Source organism: Artemia sp. Qi Xiang Cuo, chromosome 6 (assembly GCF_049724085.1).
Source record: "Artemia sp. Qi Xiang Cuo chromosome 6, ASM4972408v1, whole genome shotgun sequence".
In the NCBI taxonomy this organism is placed as follows: domain Eukaryota; kingdom Metazoa; phylum Arthropoda; class Branchiopoda; order Anostraca; family Artemiidae; genus Artemia; species Artemia sp. Qi Xiang Cuo.
In genome coordinates, this window is record NC_142799.1 from 22,242,957 (window position 1) to 22,265,812 (window position 22,856).

At 37.8% G+C, this 22,856-nt stretch overlaps 1 protein-coding gene across 3 annotated transcripts in view; it reads left to right on the forward strand.

Annotated features, from left to right (window-relative positions):
• Positions 1–8,438, forward strand: part of LOC148950981 (uncharacterized) — a 226,722-nt gene extending 218,284 nt beyond the window's left edge. For all 3 annotated transcript variants that reach the window (XM_089090082.1, XM_089090083.1, XM_089090084.1), the window contains exon 6: positions 7,791–8,438. In XM_089090082.1, coding sequence (XP_088946208.1) covers positions 7,791–7,910 — 120 coding nt within the window. In that variant the 3' untranslated portion in view covers positions 7,911–8,438. The remainder of the gene's footprint in view (positions 1–7,790) is intronic.
• Positions 8,439–22,856: the final 14,418 nt, after the last annotated feature.

The following is a 22,856-nucleotide window of genomic DNA, read 5'->3' on the forward strand; positions in this document are numbered from 1 at the left end:
GTGTGTGTGTGTGAGTTTTCTTTTTTGTGTGTGTTGTTTTTAGTTTTGTGTGTGTTTGTTTGTGGGTGTGTAAGTTTGTGTGTGCTTGTTTGTTTTTGTGTACTTTTTTGTGGTTGTGTGCTTGTGTTAGTTTGTGTGTGTGTGTGTGTAAGTTTTAGTGTGTGTATAAGTTTTTGTGTCGTCTAATGTGAATTTCAACCATTCAGGCTGGTGGACTAAGACCATAATTCTGAGCTAGTGGATTTCCACCATTCAGGTTGGTGGACTGAGACCCCAATATTGAGTTAGTGAATTTCCACCGTTCAGGATGGTGGACTAAGACCCTAATTCTGAGATAGTGAATTTCCACCGTTCAGGCTGGTGTACTGGGACCCTAATACTGAGCTAGTGGATTTCCACCATTCAGGCTGGTGGACTAAGACCCTAATTTTCCAACTCTTGCTTTTCATGAAAGAAATTCAAAATGAACAAGCCTGAAATAGCAAACTAGTCATCCCAGACTATTGGTTTCAGACAACAAACACCAATGATGGACTAAGAATTCTAGCTCTGAAAAGTTCAAATAGCAAACTACACATCCCAAATCGTAATTTTCTGACAACACACACCTATGAAAGGCTATGAAACCTAGCTAATAAAAGCCGGAAATAGCAAATTAACCATCTAAAATCACAAGTTTCAGACAGCACTCACCTATGAATGGCTAAGAAATCCAGCTTGGAAAAGTCAAAAAATAGCAACCCACACATCCCAAATCATAGGTTTCAGACAACACATACCTATGAAAGACTAAGAAATCTAGCTTAGAAAAGCCCGAAATAGTAATTTACATATCCCAAATCCTAGGTTTCAGACAACACTCACCTAAGAACGGCTAAGAAACCTAGCTCAGAAAAGTCAAAAATAGCAAACTAGTCATCCCAAACTATAGGTTTCAGACAACAAACACCTATGAAAGGCTAAGAAATTCAGCTCAGAAAAGTCAAAAGTAGCAATCCACCCATCCCAAACCATAGGTTTCAGACAACACACACCTATGAAAGACTAAGAAATCCCACTCAGAAAAGCCCGAAATAGTAATTTACATATCCCAAATCATAGGTTTCAGACATCATTCACCTATGAAAGACTAAGAAACCTAGCTCTGAAAAGTCCTGAAATAGCGAAACTATTCATCCCAAACTAGAAGTTTCAGACAACAAACGCACATATGACAGGACTAAGAAATCATAGCTCTGAAAAGTTCAAAATAGCAAACTATACCATCCTAAATCATAAGTTTCAGACAACGCATACCTATGAAAGGCTAAGAAATCCTAGCTCAGAAAAGACAAAAAATAGCAAACCACTCATCCCAAATCATAGGTTTCAGTCAACACACACCTAGGAAAGACTAAGAAATCCAACTCAGAAAAGTCAAAAATAGCAAACTACATATCCCAAATCATAAGTTTCACTCAACACATCACCAACGAAAGGCTAAGAAACCTTAGCTCATAAAAGCCTGAAATAGCAAACTACTCATCCCAAACTATTGGTTTCAGACAACATTCACCTAGGAAATGACTAGAAAACCTTAGCTCAGAAAAGCCTGAAATAGCAAACTACACATCCCAAATCATAATTTTCTGACAAGCACATACCTATGAAAGGCTAAGAAACCTAGCTCAGAAAAGTCGAAAATAGCAAACTACACATCCCAAACTCATAGGTTTCAGACATCACACACCTATGAAAGACTAAGAAATCCAACTCAGAAAAGCCCGAAAGTAGTAATTTACATATCCCAAATCATAAGTTTCATAGACAGCATTCACCTACGAAATACTAAGAAACCTCAGCTCAGAAAAGTCTGAAATAGCCAATCTACATCATCCCAAACTCGATTAGTTTCAGACAACAAACACCTATGAGATGACTAGAGAATCCTAGCTCATGAAAAGTCCTGAAATAGCAAACTATACCTCCCAAATCATAATTTTCTGAAAGGACACACCTATGAAAGGCTAAGAAATCTAGCTCAGAAAAGTCAAAAATAGCAAATTAACCATCCCAAATCATAGGTTTCAGTCAACACACACCTACGAATGGCTAAGAAATCCTGCTCAGAAAAGTCAAAAAATAGCAACCCACACATCCCAAATCATAGGTTTCAGACACCACACACCTACGAAAGACTAAGAAATCCGGTTATGAAAAGTTAGAAAGGGAAATTACATAGCCCAAATCCTAGGTTTCAGACATCACGCACCTATGAAAGACTAAGAAATCTAACTCAGAAAAGCCCGAAATAGTAATTTACATATCCCAAATCATAAGTTTCAGACAGCATTCACCTACGAAATACTAAGAAACCTTAGCTCAGAAAAGTCTGAAATAGCCAACTACTCATCCCAAACTCGAAGTTTCAGACAACAAACACCTATGAGTGACTAAGAAACCTAGCTCTGAAAAGTCCAAAAAGCAAACTATACCTCCCAAATCATAATTTTCTGAAAGGACACACATATGAAAGGCTAAGAAATCTAGCTCAGAAAAGTCAAAAATAGCAAACTAGTCATCCCAAACTATAGGTTTCAGACAACAAACACCTATGAAAGGCTAAGAAATCCAGCTCAGACAAGTCAAAAGTAGCAATCCACCCATCCCAAATCATAGGTTTCATAGAACACACGCCTATGAAAGACTAAGAAATCCAGCTCAGAAAAGTCAAAAATAGCAAACTACATATCCCAAATCATCGGTTTCAGTCCACACACACCAACGAAAGACTAAGAAACCTAGCTCAGAAAAGTCAAAAATAGCAAACTATTCATCCCAAACTATTGGTTTCAGACAACATTCACCTATGAAATACTAGAAAACCTTAGCTCAGAAAAGTCTGAAATAGCAACCTATACATCCCAAATCATAATTTTCTGACAACGCCTACCTATGAAAGGCTAAGAAATCCAGCTCAGAAAAGTCGAAAATAGCAAACTACACATCCCAAATCATAGGTTTCAGACACCACACACCTATGAAAGACTAAGAAATCCAACTCAGAAAAGTCAAAAATAGCAAACTACATATCCCAAATCATAAGTTTCACTCAACACACACCAACGAAAGGCTAAGAAACCTAGCTCATAAAAGCCTGAAATAGCAAACTACTCATCCCAAACTATTGGTTTCAGACAACATTCACCTAGGAAATACTAGGAAACCTTAGCTCAGAAAAGCCTGAAGTAGCAAACTACACATCCCAAATGATAGGTTTCAGACAACACACATCAACGAAAGACGGGTGCTCGGGGAGAGCCTTTGAGGGTCTGTGGGTCCCTTGAGGGTCGGTGGTCCTTTGGGAGCTCGGGGGACCTTTGGGGACTGGTGGCTGGGCTTTGGGGGTCCGGGGATGGCATTTGGGGGTCTGGGTAGGCCTTTGGGGCGCCGGGAGGGCCTTTGGGTGCCTGGGGGGCCTTTGGGGCAAGGTAGGGCCTTTGGGACCCCGTTGGTCCTTTGGGAGCCCGGGGGACCTTTGAGGACCAGGGGAGGGCCTTTGGGGCAGTTGGGGACCGGTGGAGGACCTTTGGGACCCCGTTGGTCCTTTGGGAGCTCGATGGGCCTTTGGGGGGGCCGGGGATGGCCTTTGGGGGTCTGGGCGGGCCTTTGGGGGCGCCGGTGGACCTTTGGGGGCCAGGGGAGGGTCTTTGGGGGTCCGGGGGGCCAGTTGGGAGCCTGGGGGACATTTGGGGACCGGTGGAGGACCTTTGGAACCCTGTTGGCCTTTTGGGAACTCGATGGGCCTTTGGGGGACCGGTGGAGGGCCTTTGGGGGTTTGGGGGGCTTTGAGGATTGGGGGCTTCCTTCGGGGTTGGGGTAGGAGGATTGGAACCCTTTGGGGTTGGGTTAGAGGACCTCACAACACTGTTCAAATGAAACTTGTGTATTATAACGACCACACTCAAAACCTCCTCCAAAATCTCTTCAAAAATCTTCTTTTAAAATGTCTCTATCTGTTTCGCCGAAATAGTTCCATAACCTGTCTAAAACGGTTTCGCCCAAATAATCACTAAACGTAAATTCAGCGTGTTCCTTTGTTATTGGCATCTCTGTGCTAACGCATTTCAAATTAATAGGAAACCTTCTCACGCGCTAAAACAATTCATCGCTAAGATGTTTCTTGCCTAATTGTTTCCATGGCCTTTGGTTATTAATATCCTTTGGAGTTCGACCAAAAGAGTTGTTCCCGAGGCAAAGAAATTAATGACTTGGATCTATTCCTGGAGAAATGTTTCTAGGCGGAAATTTTTAAAGTCTGACAGATGATGTCATTGATTGATTGATCTGTCAAGAAAGGGAAAAATTAATTTGTTGTTTCTAAGGGGAATTATTGATTCACGATAGGTGAATTGAGGTCGACAGCATAGGTGTTCCAAATTCCGGGAAACTCATAACATTGCCTAGAGCAATAACAACAAATACTATTTCCGGATCTTAACATCTGCCTCGAACAGGAAGGAAGTGTCATTAACTGTTTCTCGGAACCTCATAACATCTGGCTCGAATAACAGTATCAAATACTATTTCCGGATCTTAACATCTGCCTCGAACAGGAAGGAAATGTCATTAACTTTGCTTCGAACGACAACAACATCTGGCTCGAATAACAACAACAAGAAGGAAGTGTCATTAACTGTTTCTCGGAACCTCATAACATCTGGTTCGAATAACAATAACAAATACTATTTCTGGATCATAACATCTGCCTCGAACAGGAAGGAATTGTCATTAACTTTACTTCGAACGACAACAACATTGACCCCATTAACCACGTGTTCTCCCTAATGACTCTGTTCAAAACAACAACAACATTGACCTTGGCATTTTGCCTCGGAAACAATAACAACAACATTGACATTCGCTGAGGACGTGCCAAAAACACACCTGGTGAAAGAGGTCATTGACCCCATTACGCAATCATTCTCCCTAATGACTCTATGCCCTTATTTGGGGTGCAAAAAAAGTTGTAGGTGGCAGCAGGGGTGAGGGATCGGAGTCGGACCCCCCTCTCTACTGACCACATTGCTATTATAAATTTTAAGCTTTAACTTCTGGGAATATTTATTATTTCTCCAAACATTTCTAAGGTAGCTGAAAGCAGACCCAGCCAATGTTATTCGGCACAGTATTTCTCTTTCGGAATTGGTATCTTGGGTAAGAATGCTGCCGAGATACTTGAACTCTCTCACTTCCTCAATTTCCTCGTTGTTAACCAAAAGTCCTTCGGCTAAGTCAGGTATGACTGCATTTGACATTGATTTGGTCTTGTTAGCATTTATGGAGAGTCTGACAGCATTTGCCATACGACGAGTTCATTAATGTTGCGTTGCATATCTTCTGGGTCGTGGGTAATAAGGACAACATCGTCAGCAAAATAACCATCGTCGGGTTCTCTCAGTGGATTTAAATGTAGACTACCACTAAAACTGCATTCACGGAGAACAAAATCAATCACTATGGAAAACAGTAATGGTGATAGAATGCAGCCCTTCCTTACACCTGACTGAACAAAAAACAACTCCGTTAGGCCACCCTCTGTCTTTACTGCGCACATGATATCATGATATAGCGCTCTAATTATATTTACAATTTTGGTCGGAATTCCATAATGCACTAAAATCTTCCACATGGTTCCGTGATGTATCGAGTGGAAGACTTTGAGAAAATCTATAAATACTAAATGTAGCTGAACTTGCCATTCATTGGACTCATCCAACAGGACTCTCAGGATAAATATCAGGTCACAACATGATCTATCCTGGCGGAATTCGTGCTGCTCATCTGTCAGAACTTTCTCCACTTTACTTTGAATCCCGTTAAGAATTATTTGGCACAGGACTTTGCTGCCAACAGACTGTAAAGCAATACCTCTCCAATAATCACACTTAGTCTTTTGTCCCTTTTTGAAGAGTCTTACAATTACTGCCTTCGACCATTCACTAGGGACTTTTTCTTCATCCCAAACACGGGAAAGAAGTTCAAATATGGGTTCGGCTAGGGCGTTTCTACCGTACTTCAGTAATTCTGGTGATGTGCCATGATTGCCTGCAGCCTTTCCGTTTTTCAAAGTCTTTAGGGCCTCCTTGACTTCACTAAACAAGAGAGGACCGGAACATATTCCGAGATCAACCAGTGGTTCTTCAGGGATATTTGAAGTAGTTGTTAGAGGTATCTGATTTAGTACCTCACTAAAATACTCCTTCCTGCATCAGACTATGTCATCAGTCTGGGTTAATAAAATGCCATCTTTGCTTTTAACTTTCTTTCTTCTTCCTGTTGTAGCCCACAACTTCTTGTGCGACCTCTTACACGGTTTCTGCAATTTTTTCCCACTGACTATCAAGCAACACTTCGTCCCTTAGAAGGGAAAACTTGTTTGACAAAGCAGTAGTATACTTTTGCAATACGTTCGGGTCCTGCAATTTCGTCAAATTGAAGGTTTTCACTGGCCGCTGGGGCTTTGTCACAGTTTTTAGTTTCAGCTTGAACTTGGCAACAACAAGTTGGTGATCGGAATAGCAGTCGGCACCTCGGAAGGTTCTAACATCCTCTAGACATCGTCGCCTGCGCCTCGCAATTAGGATATGGTCTATTTCATTTCGTGTTACACCATCAGGTGAGTTCCAAGTATACTTGTGAAACTGTTTATGTGGAAACCATGTTGCGCCGACGATAAGTTCATGAGTAGCACAAAAATCGATTAGTCGCACACCATTGTCATTAATTTCCCCCAGTCCATGTTTACCGAGGATAGTTGGGGCTTAAGAAGCATCACCTCCAACTTTAGCATTAAAGTCCCCACACACAGTCACAATATCATGACGATGCGTTTTTGCAACAACATTCAATAACGCGCGATAAAAGTCATCTTTGGTTTGATCACTGGCGTCATTCGTTGGGGTGTACACTATAATAACTGTCAATTTGGCCTGTGAAGTGGCGAAACGGGCACGAAGAATCCACTCACTAATTGGTTCCCAATCCACTAGGCATTTTTTGGCCCGATTACTTAGTGCCATTGCGACACCTGCTTCTTTTCTAGTCTCAATTCCGGAACACAAGATGTGGCAAATCTCAGTTTTCAAAGTCCCAAAACCAGTAAGCCTGGTCTCAGAAATTCCAGCTATGTCAATACGGAACTTATCAAGGGTTCTCATAACACTGTTGAGTTTTCCTGGCTGTGTTTCTTGATTAACTGTTCTAACATTCCAGTATCCAATACGAAAACACTCGGCCGTTTTCAAGAATCGTGTCCGGGGGCGTGCATTAGTCGTCATCACAGAAGAAGAAGAAGTCAATCCGAGGCTAGCTGCTGCTGTTTCTTGAGTAATCAGTTTTTACGGTGGCGGGTTACTAGCCCACCGACCAACCAACGAATTGGAACAAAGTGGTCAGCTTAGATTAGTATAAGCAGGGGTACCGCGAGCTGGTTGCTGACCACCGCTCCTCCTCCATCTCAATCTATTAAAAAAAAGAAGAAAAATACTTCCAGTAATTCATTGCAATTTGCCTACCTAAAAGTTTCCCCCTTTTCATATTTCACTCGTATACAGTTTTACTTCTCTCTTCTTCCCTCAGTTTTCTTCTCCTTCTCCTACTCCCTTGTCCTTCTTATCTCTACAACTTTATGCCGCTTCCCTGACAGTTTTTTTCTTTACCAGGCAGAGTGACCTTGAAAATCTATATGTTTTATTTAGGCCGTTAGCTTTGAGCCTTGACCTAGAGAATATCTCTTCTTATATTTCCAGTCAAAACCAATTGATGCTGTCTCCTTACGCTCAAACTCAACAACGGTGGCATATGGACACAAACTCACTAATGGAAGTAGACCAGCTGGACAAAAAATCGTTGTTTCAAGATCAAGGTAGTCAATACGGGTTTTGGGGAAATAAATAAATGCAAGTAAACTAGCAAATCCTTCGTATGCTTTTATAAATTGGAAGTTAAAAATTCCCATTTTTTACATAAAAATAAAAAAATTTAATTTTCACTGGAAGTAAAAATAGTCCTAAAAATTTCCACAATCTCTTTCCTTTTGCATATGATTAAAATAAAGAGTTTAGCTTTCTAATAGACGCTTTATTGATTCAGACTAGAAAAAACTAGACGAAAATTGTGCCTAACATATTTTTTTTTTTTTTTAGTCTATTTACTTTCATTATCGCAAGGACCAACAATAAACACAATTTCTTTGATATAATTGTCCTATTCTAATAGATAGATAGATAGATAGATAGATAGATAGGTTTATTTTCCATATATCAGTAAAATAATTACATAACAATCTACAAATCCCCACAAAGGCTCCATGGCCTGTAGGAGGGGGATTATGAAAATATCAAATAAACATTAAACATTTAAACGCTTAAGATTTAAACAATATAGACATAACATTAATATTTAAACATATAATATTAAAAAAAAAAAAAAAAAAAAAAAAAAAAAAAAAAAAAAAAAAATTACGGTTCACTAAATAAAATTTATCAAACTACATTTAATAATAACATCTAAAAAAAAAAAAAAAAAAAAAAAAAAAAAAAAAAACTTGGCAGCAGAAAAAAGCAAAGAAAATTAATCACACGAAAACAAATATTTTTTTACTAGTCTTTTGAAGGTGCCAAACGAGTGGCATTCTCGAGCCGAATCGGGAAGGGTGTTCCATGTCAAATGACACGCAACAAGAGGATTAAAATCGAATCTTATTGTTGGTGTATGGGGAATTTGAATATTTAGAGAACTACGGAGTTGATCATTTGACCGATCAGATACAAAAGAAGACGTAAACCTAAGCGACCTAGGAATATCGCCATGGAGCTGAAGAAAAGCGAAAGACGCACAGAAAAGAATATAAAGTTTTTTAATATCAAGTAACGGTTTAGTTGCCGAACGATTTACATCCTGGATAAGATTTATAGCTTTATCACAAATATTTGAAAGCGATTTGAGAAAAGAAGGGAAAGTAGACATCCATATGACTGAACAATAGGAAACATAAGAATGAATTAAGCTATGAAATAGGATTTTTAGAATTGGTCCTGGAAAGATATGCTTTAGTTTTCTTAGAATACCGAGGTTTCTGCATACCTTCATTTTAATCAAATCAATATGGTGTTTGAAAGATAAATTTTCATCTAGGAGGATACCTAGGAAACGGTCAAGGCCATCCTTTGGTCTACTAATAAAGCCTTTGGATATATGAATTTCAGATAATTGAGGGCAAGCCTGGGATATACGAGAAAAAACTAAAAAACTAGTTTTAGAAACATTTAAGGCAAGAAAGTTAGCATCAAACCAAATTGAAACTCTTTCAAAGCGGTCCACTAACTTTGTACGAACTTCATCCTCTGTTCTCCCAGAAGTAATAAGGGTGGTATCATCGGTAAAAGTAACAAGAGAATCCGAGGTATGCAAACTATAATTATGGGTAAGGGAGACTGTTGGATGACATAGACGACAGCAATAAAGATAATTTTTATTTCCAACTTCAAAATTTATGTCATGTATTCAAACAAAAAACAGTAACGGACCTAAAACTGACCCTTGAGGCACCCCCTGGTCAACACTTGATGGTGATTGAAAAAATAGATCAACAGAAATTATTCTACCAGACAAGAAATACTTGACCCAATAAAACGCACTACCTCTTACGCCAAAATGAGGAAGTGTAAAAAGAAGAACACTCTGGGTTAAAGAATGAAAGGCTTTACGAACATCCAGAAACAAAGCAGCAGGAATCAAATAGGAGTCTATGACAGAGTAAAAATAATTCAGTAAAACCGCACAAGCATGCTCAGTCGAATGATTTGCTCGAAAACAAAATTGAAAATCGTGAAAAATATCTTTAGAAGTAAGAAAATGATTAAGACGAGAAAGCATCGCCTTCTCAAATATTTTGCTAAGTACAGACAACAAAGAAATTGGCCGATAGTTGACTGGATCATTTCGTGTCCCCCTCTTATATAATATGATGACTCGAGCACGCTTGAGACTACTCGGGAAAATACCATGCTGAAAGGAGAGGTTAATAAGCTTTGTTAAGGGAGAAATAATCGAAGGAAGTATGAACTTAATTACTTTAGTAGGAATATTATCAGGGCCAGACGACGAAGAATTTTTCAAGCCAAAAACAATTTTGGTAATTTCTTTCTCTGTCGGTGGTTCCAAAAACATTGACTTCGTGCAAGGTGGCCCAAGATAAGACCTGAAGTTGAATCCTGACGGAGAAGAACCAACAGCCGAAGCGGTCCTTTTACCAATATCCGCAAAATATGAAGTAAATGCATCTTGAACATTCAGTTCACCTTCGATGATTTTGCCATCAAGATCCAAAAAGAAGGGGCTGATGGAGAATGAAAAGAGGGCCTAAGCACAGAATTTATAACCTGCCAAGTTTTTCGTATATCTTTACCACAATCTGAAAAACAATTAAAATAATCCTGGGACTTGGCCTTTCGACAAACAGAATTATAAATATTCCTATAAATTTTAAATCGCTGAAAGCAGATAGCTTTCATTGAAGGGCTAGCAGACTTAAAGGCCCTCCAGAGATTATTTTTTCTCCTACAACTCCTAAGGAGAGCAGGGGTCATCCAAGGATTTAGAGGAAAAGTATTGTTAGACTTACGATTAGAAGGTGAAACAGAACAAATATCAAGAACAGCATCTTTAATATAGTCATAAACAGTATCAAATAAATTACAAAAGTCAGAATCACTCTCAAAACCACCCCAAGAAATTTCTGCCAATCTTGACCTAAGAAGCATCAATTCCACTTCACCAAACCTAAAAGGCCTCTTACCAGACTCAAAAGTCCTCTCAATAGTCAGTTTATTAAAACAGTGTCTAGAGTAAACAGGGAAATGATCGGAAATGTCGCTCACTAAAACGCAATTTTGGATCAAGGTGGCCGTACAGACAATATTGTCAATCAGCGATGACGTACTCTTTGTTATGCGAGATGGGATACATACAGAAGGTAAAGTACCCGCGACAAACATGGACGACAGAAAAGCCAAAGATGCAGACAACCTTATATCTATCAAATTTATATTAAAATCCCCCATATTGATTGAATCAGTCGACTGTTTTAGGATAGTATCCAGTATATCATTAAGGGTGTGTAGAAACAATGGAATAAAGCCACTAGGAGATCGATAAATAATATCAACAATTAAGTCCTTACCTCTACATTTAATGTCTACAAAAAGTGACTCAAAGACACCTTCGATATTTTTGGATAAGACCATTCTAAGAGAATATGGGATACTATTAGAAATATACAAAGCAAGACCACCCTTCGGCATCTTTTGTTGATTCAGTTGTTCCATTTTATTACCAGGAAAATCCAAAAGCAAATCATTTTTAGAATCTAAAAAGTCTTGCATAAAACAACAACGGCAGGTAGCCCATCAAACAATCTGTTTTAGATGGTCTATTTAAGAACAAAGACTCCATGCCCTGTAAATGACAAGACAGCAAATAACAAGCTTGTTATTTGCTGTCTTGTCATTTACAGGGCATGGAGCCTTTATGGAGATCAGTGTCGGTTATTTGTCGCGCTTTTTTTGGACTTTTTCTTAGAATACATCTCATCTGATCTTTATCGTTAAATGCCAACACCCCCGACATCAATTTTTTTTCGTTATTTCCACCATGCAAGTATCAGTTTTATATTTTAATTAAATAAAAAAAAACAATTTTTTTAAACTGAAAGTAAGGAGTGACGTCAAAACTTAAAACGAACAGAAATTATTCCGTATATGAAAGGGGCTGTCCCCTCCTCAGTGCCTCACTCTTTACGCTAAAGTTTTTTATTGTTTTAAAAACTTAAGTTGTGAGACAGAGTCAAACTTTATCCTAAAGAGCGAGGCGTTGAGGAGGGAACAGCCCCTTTCATATGCGGAATAATTTCTGTTCGTTTAAAGTTTTAATGTCGCTCCTTACGTTCAGTTTAAAAAACTTGTTTTTTTTATTTAATTTCTGATTGTTTTTTAGTTAATGCAGCTTTTATTTTAAAATGCAAAATTCCACATTTTTGCTGATAGGAGTTTGAAGCTTCTTTAATAATGTTCTTTGCTAAGCTGAATCTGATGGTGGGATTTTTGTTAAAGTTAATTAAAAAAATTTGCAATTAAAACAAAGTTTTATTGTTTAACAGAAATTGAGTTGTGAGAAAGTCAAACTTTAGCGTAAAGAGCGAGGCGTTGAGGGGGGGGACAGTCTCTTTCATATACGGAATAATTTCTGTTCGTTTTAATTTTTAACGTCGTTCCTTACTTTAAATTAAAAACTTGTTTTTTTGTATTTTATTTGTGAACGTTTCTGAATTAATGCAGGTTTTTATTTTGGCTCACCGTGCATGAATAATTAAAACGAAATCTGCATATTAATTTTATATTTATTTGGTTAAATGGCTTTCTTGAAACTTGTTGAATTTTATTTACGAACGTTTTTATTAGTAATAAATATACGTAACTTACGAATTAAATTACGTAACGAACTTCTATATTCATATATTTGTAATACGTATATTAGGGGGTTTTCCCCCTAGTTAATACCTTTCTCTTTAAACTAAAGTTCGAATTTTGTTCCAATTCTTTAAAAATGACCCCTTAATCACAAAGGCCGTTAATTAGAATAAATAGCTCTTATGAAAGTACTAAAAAATCTTTGGCTTAAAGAGCGAGGCATTGACTAGAAGGTGAACCAATCATATAGCTAATATTGTTTTGTTCGTTTTAAGTTTTGATGTTGCTCCTTACTTTCAGTTGAAAAACTTGTTTTTTATATTTAATTTCTGATTTAAAAAAAAAATAATGATGGGAAATCCGGCGCCCCCTTCATAGCAATGTCCCTTCCTCCATGAAAACTTCCTTCATGAGAATATCCTCCCATATAACCCCGAACCCCCCCCCCCCCCCCCTACCAGAAAAAATTTCCCCTGAAAACTTCTGTATACTTCCCAATAACCAATACAATATTTTAACATTGGGTAAATTTCATAACTTTAAGCCCTTCCCCTGGGGGTGTTGAGGGATTAAGTCACCCTAAAAGACATGGTTATAATATTTTCGACCATGCTGAACAAAGTGGCTATCTCAAAATTTTGATCGGGTGACTTTGGGGAAAAAATGAGCGTGGGAGGGGGCCTAGTTGCCCTCCATTTTTTTTGTCACTTAAAAAGGGCGCTAGAACTTTTAATTTCCGTTCAAATGAGCCCTCCCACGATATTCTAGGACCACTGGGTCGATACGATCACCCCCGGGAAAAAGAAAAAGAAAAACAAATAAACACGCATCCGTGATCTTTTTTCTGGCAAAAAATGGAAAATTCCACATTTTGTATATAGGAGCTTGAAACCTTTACAGTAGGGTTCTCTGATACACTGAATATGATGGTGTGATTTTCATTAAGGTTCTATAACTTTCAAGGGGTCTTTCTCCCTTTTTTCGAAAATCGACCAAATTTTCTCAGGCTTGTAACTTTTGATAGGTAAGATTAAACTTGATGAAACATATATTTGAAATCAAAATTAAAATCTGATTCTTTTGACGTATTTATTGGTATCAAACTTCCGTTTTTGAGTTTCAGTTACAATTGAGCCGGGTCGCTCCTTACAGTTCGTTACCACGAACTGTTTGATTACCACTGGCGATTAAAGCATTTTATTTTTTTATTCGTTTTTCTATTCCAGTTTGTTAATACTATGCCGAAAATATATCTTACACATTTTTAATTTATTTACTTTCTTCATCGCAAGAATAAGTAAGATTAAGAATATCCTTGATCCATCTCTTTTACAAAGAGTTATATTCAAACAGTTCGTGGTAACGAACTGTAAGTAAGGAGCGACCCAGCTCAATGGTAACCAAAACTCTAAAAAACGGAATTTTAATACCAATAGATACATCAAAAGAATCAGATTTTAATTTTGATTTCAAATATATAAGTTTCATCAAGTTTAATCTTACCCATCAAAAGTTACGCGCCTGAGAAAATTTGGCTGATTTTCAAAAAAAGGGGGAAAGACCCCCTAAAAGTTGTAGAACCTTAATGAAAATCACACCATCATATTCAGCGTATCAGAGAACCCTACTGTAGAGGTTTCAAGCTCCTATCTACAAAAATGTGGAATTTTCCATCTTTTGCCAGAAGAAAGATCACGGATGCGTGTTTATTTGTTTTTTTGTTTGTTGTTTTTTTTCCCCAGGGGTGATCGTATCGACCCAGTGGTCCTAAAATATCGTGGGAGGGCTCATTGAAACGGAAATTAAAAGTTCTAGTGCCCTTTTTAAGTGACCAAATAAATGGAGGGCAACTAGGCCTCCTCCCACGCTCATTTTTTTCCCAAAGTCAGCCGATCAAAATTTTGAGATAGCCATTTTGTTCAGCATGGTCTAAAATATTATAACTATGTCTTTTAGGATGACTTGATCCCTTGAAGCCCCCAGGGGGAGGGCTGAAAGTTATGAACTTTACCCAATGTTAACATATAGTATTGGTTATTGGGACCCGGCTCAATGGTAACCGAAACTCTAGAAAACGGTATTTTGATACAAATAGATACATAAGAAGAATCAAATTTTAATGCTGATTTCAAATATATAAGTTTCATCTAGTTTAATCCTACCCATCAAAAGTTACGCGCCTGAGAAAATTTGGCTGATGTTCAAAAAAAGGGGGAAAGACCCCCTAAAAATTATAGAACCTTAATGAAAATCATACCATCATATTCCGCGTATCAGAGAACCCTACTGTAGAGGTTTCAAGCTCCTATCTACAAAAATGTGGAATTTTGTATTTTTTGCTAGAAGAAAGATCACGGGTGCGTGTTTATTTTTTTTGTTTTTTTTTCCCCAGGGGTGATCGTATCGACCCAGTGGTCCTAGAATATCGTGGGAGGGCTCATTAGAATGGAAATTAAAAGTTCTAGTGCCCTTTTTAAGTGACCAAAAAAATGGAGGGCAACTAGGCCCCCTCCCACGATAATTTTTTTCCCAAAGTCACCTACTCAAAATTTTGAGATAGCCATTTTGTTTAGTATGTTCGAAAATATTATAAGTATTTCTTTTAGGATGACTTAATCCCCCGAAGTTCCCGGGAGGAGGGCTGAAAGTTATGAACTTTACCCAATGTTAACATATAGTATTGGTTATTGGGAAGTATACAGTACAGATGTTTTCAGGGGAGATATTTCCTGGTTGTGGGGGGGGGGTGGGGGGTTATGTAGGAGGATTTTTCCATGAAGGAAGTTTTCATGGGGGAAGGGACATTGCTATGAAGAGGACACCGGACTTCCCAGCATTATTTAAAAAAAGATCAGAAATTAAATATAAAAAAACAAGTTTTTCAACTGCAACAGCAGCAACATCAAAACTTTAAACGAACAGAAAATATTACATATATGATTGGGTTCACCCCCTAGTCAATACCTCACTCTTTAAGCCAGAGATTTTTTAGTACTTTCATAAGAGCTATTTATTCTAATTACCGGCCTTTGTTGATTAAGCGGTCATTTTTAAAGAATTGGAACAAAATTCGAACTTTAGCTTAAAGACCAAGGTGTTGACTGGGGGGCGAGCCTCCTAATATTCGTATTAAAAATCTATTAATATAGAAGCTTGATACTGAAGTTAATTCGTAAGTTATGTATATTTATTACTGATAAAAATGTTCGTAATTAAAATTAAACAAGTTTCGAGAAAGCCATTTAACTAAATAAAAGTAAATTAATATGAAAATTTTGTTTTAATTATTCATGTACTGTGAGCCAAGATCAAAACCTGCATTTATACAAAAACGTTCAAAAATTAAATAAAAAAAACAAGTTTTTTTAACTGAAAGTAAGGAGCGACATTACTTAAAACGAACAGAAATTATTCCGTATGTGAAAGGGGCTGTCCCCGCCACACCGCCTCGCTCTTTACGATAAAGGTTGACTTTGTCATAACTTTTTTTTTAAAAAATAAAAAAATTTAGCGTAAAGAGCTAGGCGTTGAGGAGGAGACAGTCCCTTTCATATACGGAATAATTTCTGTTCGTTTTAAGTTTTAATGTCGCTCCTTACTTTCAGTTAAAAAAAAACTTGTTTTTTTATTCAATCTATATTAAACTGACAAGGCACATTTTTTTTAGTAAATTCATATGAATTTTTTTTCAGTAAAGTACAAATTATATTCCGGCTTTTCGAAAGCATAGGGTTTAGAACCCAACTCAGATTATTTTTGCTCGTTTTGAGTTTGACTCTGTTATTTATTTTAATCTCTGTTTGTTTTGGGTTTCACTTATTTATTGATACTGATTTGTTATAGTTGTACGCTTGGTAGATTATTTGATACTATTTTTGTTCATTTTTGGTTTAATGGAGTTCTTTATTTTTTTTTTAAATATATTTTGTGCAAGAAAGTTTTTTGATTAATTTCTGTTCGCTTTATATTGACATAGTCTTTTTCAGGGAGAAAAACTGAGCCTCTTCTGAAGTTAAAAATCAATCCCTTCCATAAAAAATTGGATACCCCCTGGGCATAACTTACAACCCTTGCCCCTAATCTCTGGATTTGTTTCAACCCCAAAAGCCTTGTTATACGATATTTAGACTATTTTGAATAGAATGGCTGTTTCAAAATTTCGATTAGATGCATTTCGGGACAATACGACGTGTGTGTAGGGGGGAGTGGGTAAATATCCTCTGATCACTTTGACTCTTAAAAAGAGCACTAGAGTGTCTTATTACCAACCCAATGAGCCCCCTCCGAATTTTATATGACCACACTATCTTTAAAAATCCTATATGTCCCCAGGGCATAACTTAAAACTCTTGGCCTGTGGGCTAGGGGGATTTGTTATCTTCAAAGACATAATTTCCAGACCTTTCTGATAGGCTGAACAAAACAGCTATATACGAATTTTGATTGGAAGGTTTTGGGGAAATGAAACGCGTAGGGGGGGGGGGGCATTTGTCGTCTGATCACTTTCTATTAACAAAAAAAGGTATTAGTCCTCTCAGTATCCAATCGAATGAGCTCTTTTTGAAGCTTCTACGACGAAACTTTCTATAAAAACCTTATATGCTCCAAGGGCATAACTTACGACCCTTGTCCTGAGGGCTATGGGGGGAGGGTTGTCATCCTCAAAGAGATAATTTCCAGACCTTTCAACTATGTTGAAAAAAATGACCATATCAAAATGTTGATCGTAAACGTTTGGGGAAATGATTGGCATGGGGGGGGGATTCTCCCTTTGATTATTTTCAACTATTAAAAAGAGCAATAGCCCTCTCAATTTCCAATTGAGTCCTTTTTGAAGTTTTTACGATAAAAATTCCATAAGAACATTATATGCCCCCAGGGCATAACCTACAACCTTAACCCTGAGGGCTGTGAGGGGGGTTGTCATACTCAAAGACATAATTTCTGGACCCTTCAACTGCGTTCAACAAAATGGCTATATCAAAATGTTGATCGGAAGTGTTTGGGGAAATGATGGGCATGGGGGGGAGGGGGCAATCGCCCTCCGATCACTTTTGACTATTATTATGGGCACTAGCCCTCTCAATCCCCAATTGAATGAGTACTTTTTGAAGTTTCTACGACAACACTGGCAAAGACTAATACTGAAACTTTACTGAAAAAAATCGTTTTAAATGTTTTCACTTTTATAACTTTAAGAAATCAAAAATTAATTAAAATTTTAAGGAATAAATATCAGCATATGTATATTAAACTGACAAGGCAAATTTTTTTCAGTAAATTCATTTGGATTTTTTCAGTAAAGTACAAGTTATATTCTGGCTTTTAGAAAGTATAGGATTTGGAACCCTACTCAGATTAATTTCTGCTCGTTTTGAGTTTGACTTATTTTAATTTCTGTTTGTTTTGGGTTTCATTTATTTATTGATACTGATTTGTAGTAGTTGTGCTTGGTAGATCATTTGATTCTATTTTTGTTCATTTTTGGTTTAATGGAGTTCCTTAGTTTTTTTCTTGAAAAAGTTTTTTCGTGCAAAAAGTTTTTTTGATTAAAAATTCCCCATCCAATCGCTCATTCAGTTGGAAATTGAATGGTGGGCTCACACACCCACCATTTTCCTGAACAGATTCAATAAAAAATTTGAGATAGCCATTTTATTAAACGTAGTTCAAAGATCATAAAGATCAAAAATGACCATATCAAAATGTTGATCGTAAACGTTTGGGGAAATGATTGGCATGGGGGGGGGGATTCTCCCTTTGATTATTTTCAACTATTAAAAAGAGCAATAGCCCTCTCAATTTCCAATTGAGTCCTTTTTGAAGTTTTTACGATAAAAATTCCATAAGAACATTATATGCCCCCAGGGCATAACTTACAACCTTAGCCCTGAGGGCTTTCAGTGGGTCGTCATACTCAAAAACATAATTTCCGTACCCATCAACTACGTTCAACAAAATGGCTATATCAAAATGTTGATCGGAAGTGTTTGGGGAAATGATGGGCATGGGGGGGGGGAGGGGGCCATTGGTCCTCCGATCACTTTTGACTATTAATAAGGGCACTAGCCCTCTCAATTCCCAATTGAATAAGTACTTTTTGAAGTTTCTACGACAACACTGGCAAAGACTAATACTGAAACTTTACTGAAAAAAATCGTTTTAAATGTTTTCACTTTTATAACTTTAAGAAATCAAAAATTAATTAAGATTTTAAGGAATAAATATCAGCATATGTATATTAAACTGACAATGCACATTTTTTTTAGTAAATTCATTTGAATTTTTTCATTAAAGTACAAATTATATTCTGGCTTTTAGAAAGTATAGGGTTTAGAACCCTACTCAGATTAATTTCTGCTCGTTTTGAGTTTGACTTATTTTAATTTCTGTTTGTTTTGGGTTTCATTTATTTATTGATACTGATTTGTAGTAGTTGTGCTTGGTAGATCATTTGATTCTATTTTTGTTCATTTTTGGTTTAATGGAGTTCCTTAGTTTTTTTCTTGAAAAAGTTTTTTCGTGCAAAAAGTTTTTTTGATTAAAAATTCCCCATCCAATCGCTCATTCAGTTGGAAATTGAATGGTGGGCTCACACACCCACCAGCTTCGAACAGATTCAATAAAAAATTTGAGATAGCCATTTTATTAAACGTAGTTCAAAGATCACAAAATTAGGTCTTTGAGGATGACAAAACCCCACAGCCCCTAGGGCAAAGGTTATACCCTGGGGGAATAAAAAATGTGTTTATAGAAAGTGTTATCGTAGACGCTTAAAAAGGGCTAATTCAATCGGGAATTAAGAGGGCTAGTGCCCTTATCAATAGTTAAAAGTGCTTGGAAGGCGAATGCCCCCCTACGCCCATCATTTCCCTAAACACTTCCAATCAACATTTTAATATAGCCATTTTGTTGAACATTGTTGAAGGGTCCAGAAATTATGTTTTTGAGTATGACAACCCCCCCCCCCCCAGCCCTCAGGACTAAGGTTGTAAGTTATAGCCTGGGGGGCATATAAGGTTTTTATAGAATGTGTTGTCGTAGAAACTTCAAAAAAGGCTCATTCAATTGGGATTTGAGATGGCTAGTACCCTTATTAATAGTCAAAAGCAATCGGAGGGCGAATGCCCCCCCCCATCCATCATTTTCCCAAGATCCTCCGATAAAAATTTTGCTAAAGCCATTTTGTTGAACGTAGTTGAAGTTTCAGGTTCGGGTTTATTTATTTTCAAATCATATATAGATAACATACAAAGTATACCAATATCTGGCAGAGAGATAAGCTCCTCTCTGTAAAGGGTCCGTAAATTATGTTTTTGAGTATGATATCCCCCCTCACAGCCCTCAGGGCTAAGATTGTAAGTTATGTCCTGGGGGTACATAATGTTTTTATAGACAGCGTTGTCGTAAAAACTTCAAAAAGGGGTCATTGGATTGGAAAATGAGAGGGCTATTGTCCTTAATAATAGTAGAAAGTAATAGGAGGGAGAATCACCAACGCCCCATGCCCGTCATCTCCCCAAACATTTCCGATCAACATTTTGATATGACCATTTTGTTCAACGAGGATGACAACCCTCCCCCCATAGCCCTCGGGACAAGGGTCCTAAGTTATGCCCTTGGGGAATATAAGGTTTTTATAGAAATTTTTGTCGTTGAGGGAGGTTAGTTACCCTCCAATCACTTTCGACTATTAAAAAGGGCACTAGCCCTCTCAATTTCCAATTGAATGAGCCCCTTTTGAAGTTTCCAAAACAACGCTATCTATAAAAGCCTTATATACCCCAGGGCATAGCTTACAACATTTACCCTAGCTCTGGGGGGGGTTTGTTATTCTCAAATACATAATTTCACGAACTTTCAACTACTTTGAACAAAATGGGTATCTCCAAACTTTGATTGAATGTGTTTGGGGAAATTGTGGGCATTAGAGCGGGGTTAGTTGCTCTCCATTCACTTTCGACTATTAAAAAAGGCACTAGTCCTTTCATTTTCCAATCAAATGAGCCCTTTTTGAGGTTTTTACGACAAAACTTTCTATAAAACTTTATATGCCCCCAGGGCATAATTTACAACTCTTGTCCTGGGGGTTCTGAGGGGGTTATCATCCTCAAAGAACTAATTTCCAAAACTTTCAACTATGCTGAACAAAATGGATATCTCAAAATTTTTATTGAATGTGTTTGGGGAAAAGGTGGGCGTGAGAAAGGGGTTAGTTGAATTTCCAATCACATGAGCCGTTTTCAAGTTTCTACGACAAAGCTTTCAATAAAAACCTTATATGCCCCAGGGCATAACTTACAACCCTTGCCCTCAGGGCTGTGGGGGAAGGGGTTGTCATCCATAATGACCTAATTTCCAAAACTTTCAACTAAAAATTTTGATTGGACGTGTTTGGGAAAAAGGTGGGCTTCAGAGGGGGGTTAGTTGCCCTCAAATCACTTTTGACTATTAAAAAGGGCACCAGCCCTTTGAAATCTCAATCGAAGGAGCCCTTTTTCAAGTTTCTATGACAAAGCTTTCAATAAAAACCTTATATGCCTCCCAGGGCATAACTTATAACCCTTGCTCTGAAGACTGTGGGGGAGTGTTCTGCTCAAAGATACAATTTCCAGAACTTTTGACTACGTTTAACATATTGGCTATCGTAAAATTTTGATTGGATGTGTTTGAGGAAATGGTGGGCGTGAAAGGGGTGTTAGTTGCATTCCAATTGCTTTCGACTATTAAAATGGGCACAAGCCCTTTCAATTTCCAATCGAATTAGCCCTTTTTAAAGTTTCTACGACAACACTTTCTATAAAAACCTGATATGCCCCCAGGGCATAACTTACAACCCTTGCCCTGAGGGCTGTGAGGCGAGTGTCATCCTTAAAGACCTAATTTTTAAAACTTGCAACTACGTTGAACAAAATGGTTATCTAAAAATTTTGATTGGATGAGTTTGGGGAAATGGTGGGCTTAGTAGGGGTGTTAGTTGCCTTCAAATAACTCTCGACTATTAAAAAGGGTATTAGCCGTTCCAATTTCCAATCGAATGAGCCCTTTTCAAAGTTTCTACGACAACTTCTTCGATACGAAGTGCCCTGGTCTGAGGAAAAAAAATACATTGTGCCAACATCGTTCTTTACTTAGGCAGCACGATTGCGCTGCCTATGATTTGTTTCTTTCTTTGTTTGGACCAGAGCACTTTGTATCGAAGGAGTTGTCGTAGAAACTTTAGAAAGGGCTCATTCGATAGGAAATTCAAAGAGCTAGTGCCCATTTTCATAGTCGAAAGTTATTGAAGGGCAACTAACCCCCCTCTATCGCCCACCATTACCCCAAACACATCTAATCAACATTTTGATATAGACTTTTGGTTCAATGTAATTGAAAGTTCTGGAAATTAGGTCTTAGAAAATGATAATCCCCTCAAAGCCCTCAGGGCAAGGGTTGTAAGCTATGCCCTAGGGGTATATAAGGTTTTTTATAGAAAACGCTGTCGTACAAACTTTGAAAAGGGCTCATTTGACTGGAAATTGAAAGGGCTAGTGCTGTTTTTAATAGTCGGAAGTGATTGGAGAGCAACTAGCCCCTCTCTCACGCCCACCGTTTCCCAAAACACCTCCAATCAAAATCTCGAGATAGCCTTTTCGTTCGATGTAGTTGAAAGTTCTGCGAATTATGTCTTTGAGGATGAGAAACCCCCTACATCCCTCAGGGCAAAGGTTGTAAGTTATGCCCTGGAGGCATATAAGGTTTCTATAGATAGCAATGTCATAGAAACTTCAAAAAGGGCTCATTCAATTGGATATTGAAAGGGCCAGTTCCATTATTAATAGTTGGAAGTGATTGGACGGCAACTAACCCCTCTCTCACGCCCACAATTTCCCCAAACCCATCCTATCAAAATTTTGAGATAGCCATTTTGTTCAACGTAGTTGAAAATTCAGGAAATTAGGTCTTGTACGGTGACAACCTCCCCACGGCCCTCAGAGTAAGGGTTGTGAATTATGCGCTGGGGGTATATAAGGTTTTTATAGAAAGGGTTGTCGTAGAAACTTCAAAAAGGGCTCATTCGATTCGAAATCGAAACGACTAGTGCCCTTTTTAATAGTGGAAAGTGATTGGAGGGCAACTAGTCCCCCACTCACGCCCACCATTTCCCCAAACACATCCATTCAAAATTTTTGAGATAGTCATTTTTTCAACGTAGTTGAAAGTTCTTGAAATTATCTCTTTAAAGATGACAACCCCATAGCCCTTAATGGCAAGGGTTGTAAGTAACGCTCTGGGGATATATAAGGTTTTTATAGAAAGGGTTGTCGTAGAAACTTCAAAAAGGGCTCATTCGATTGTAAATCA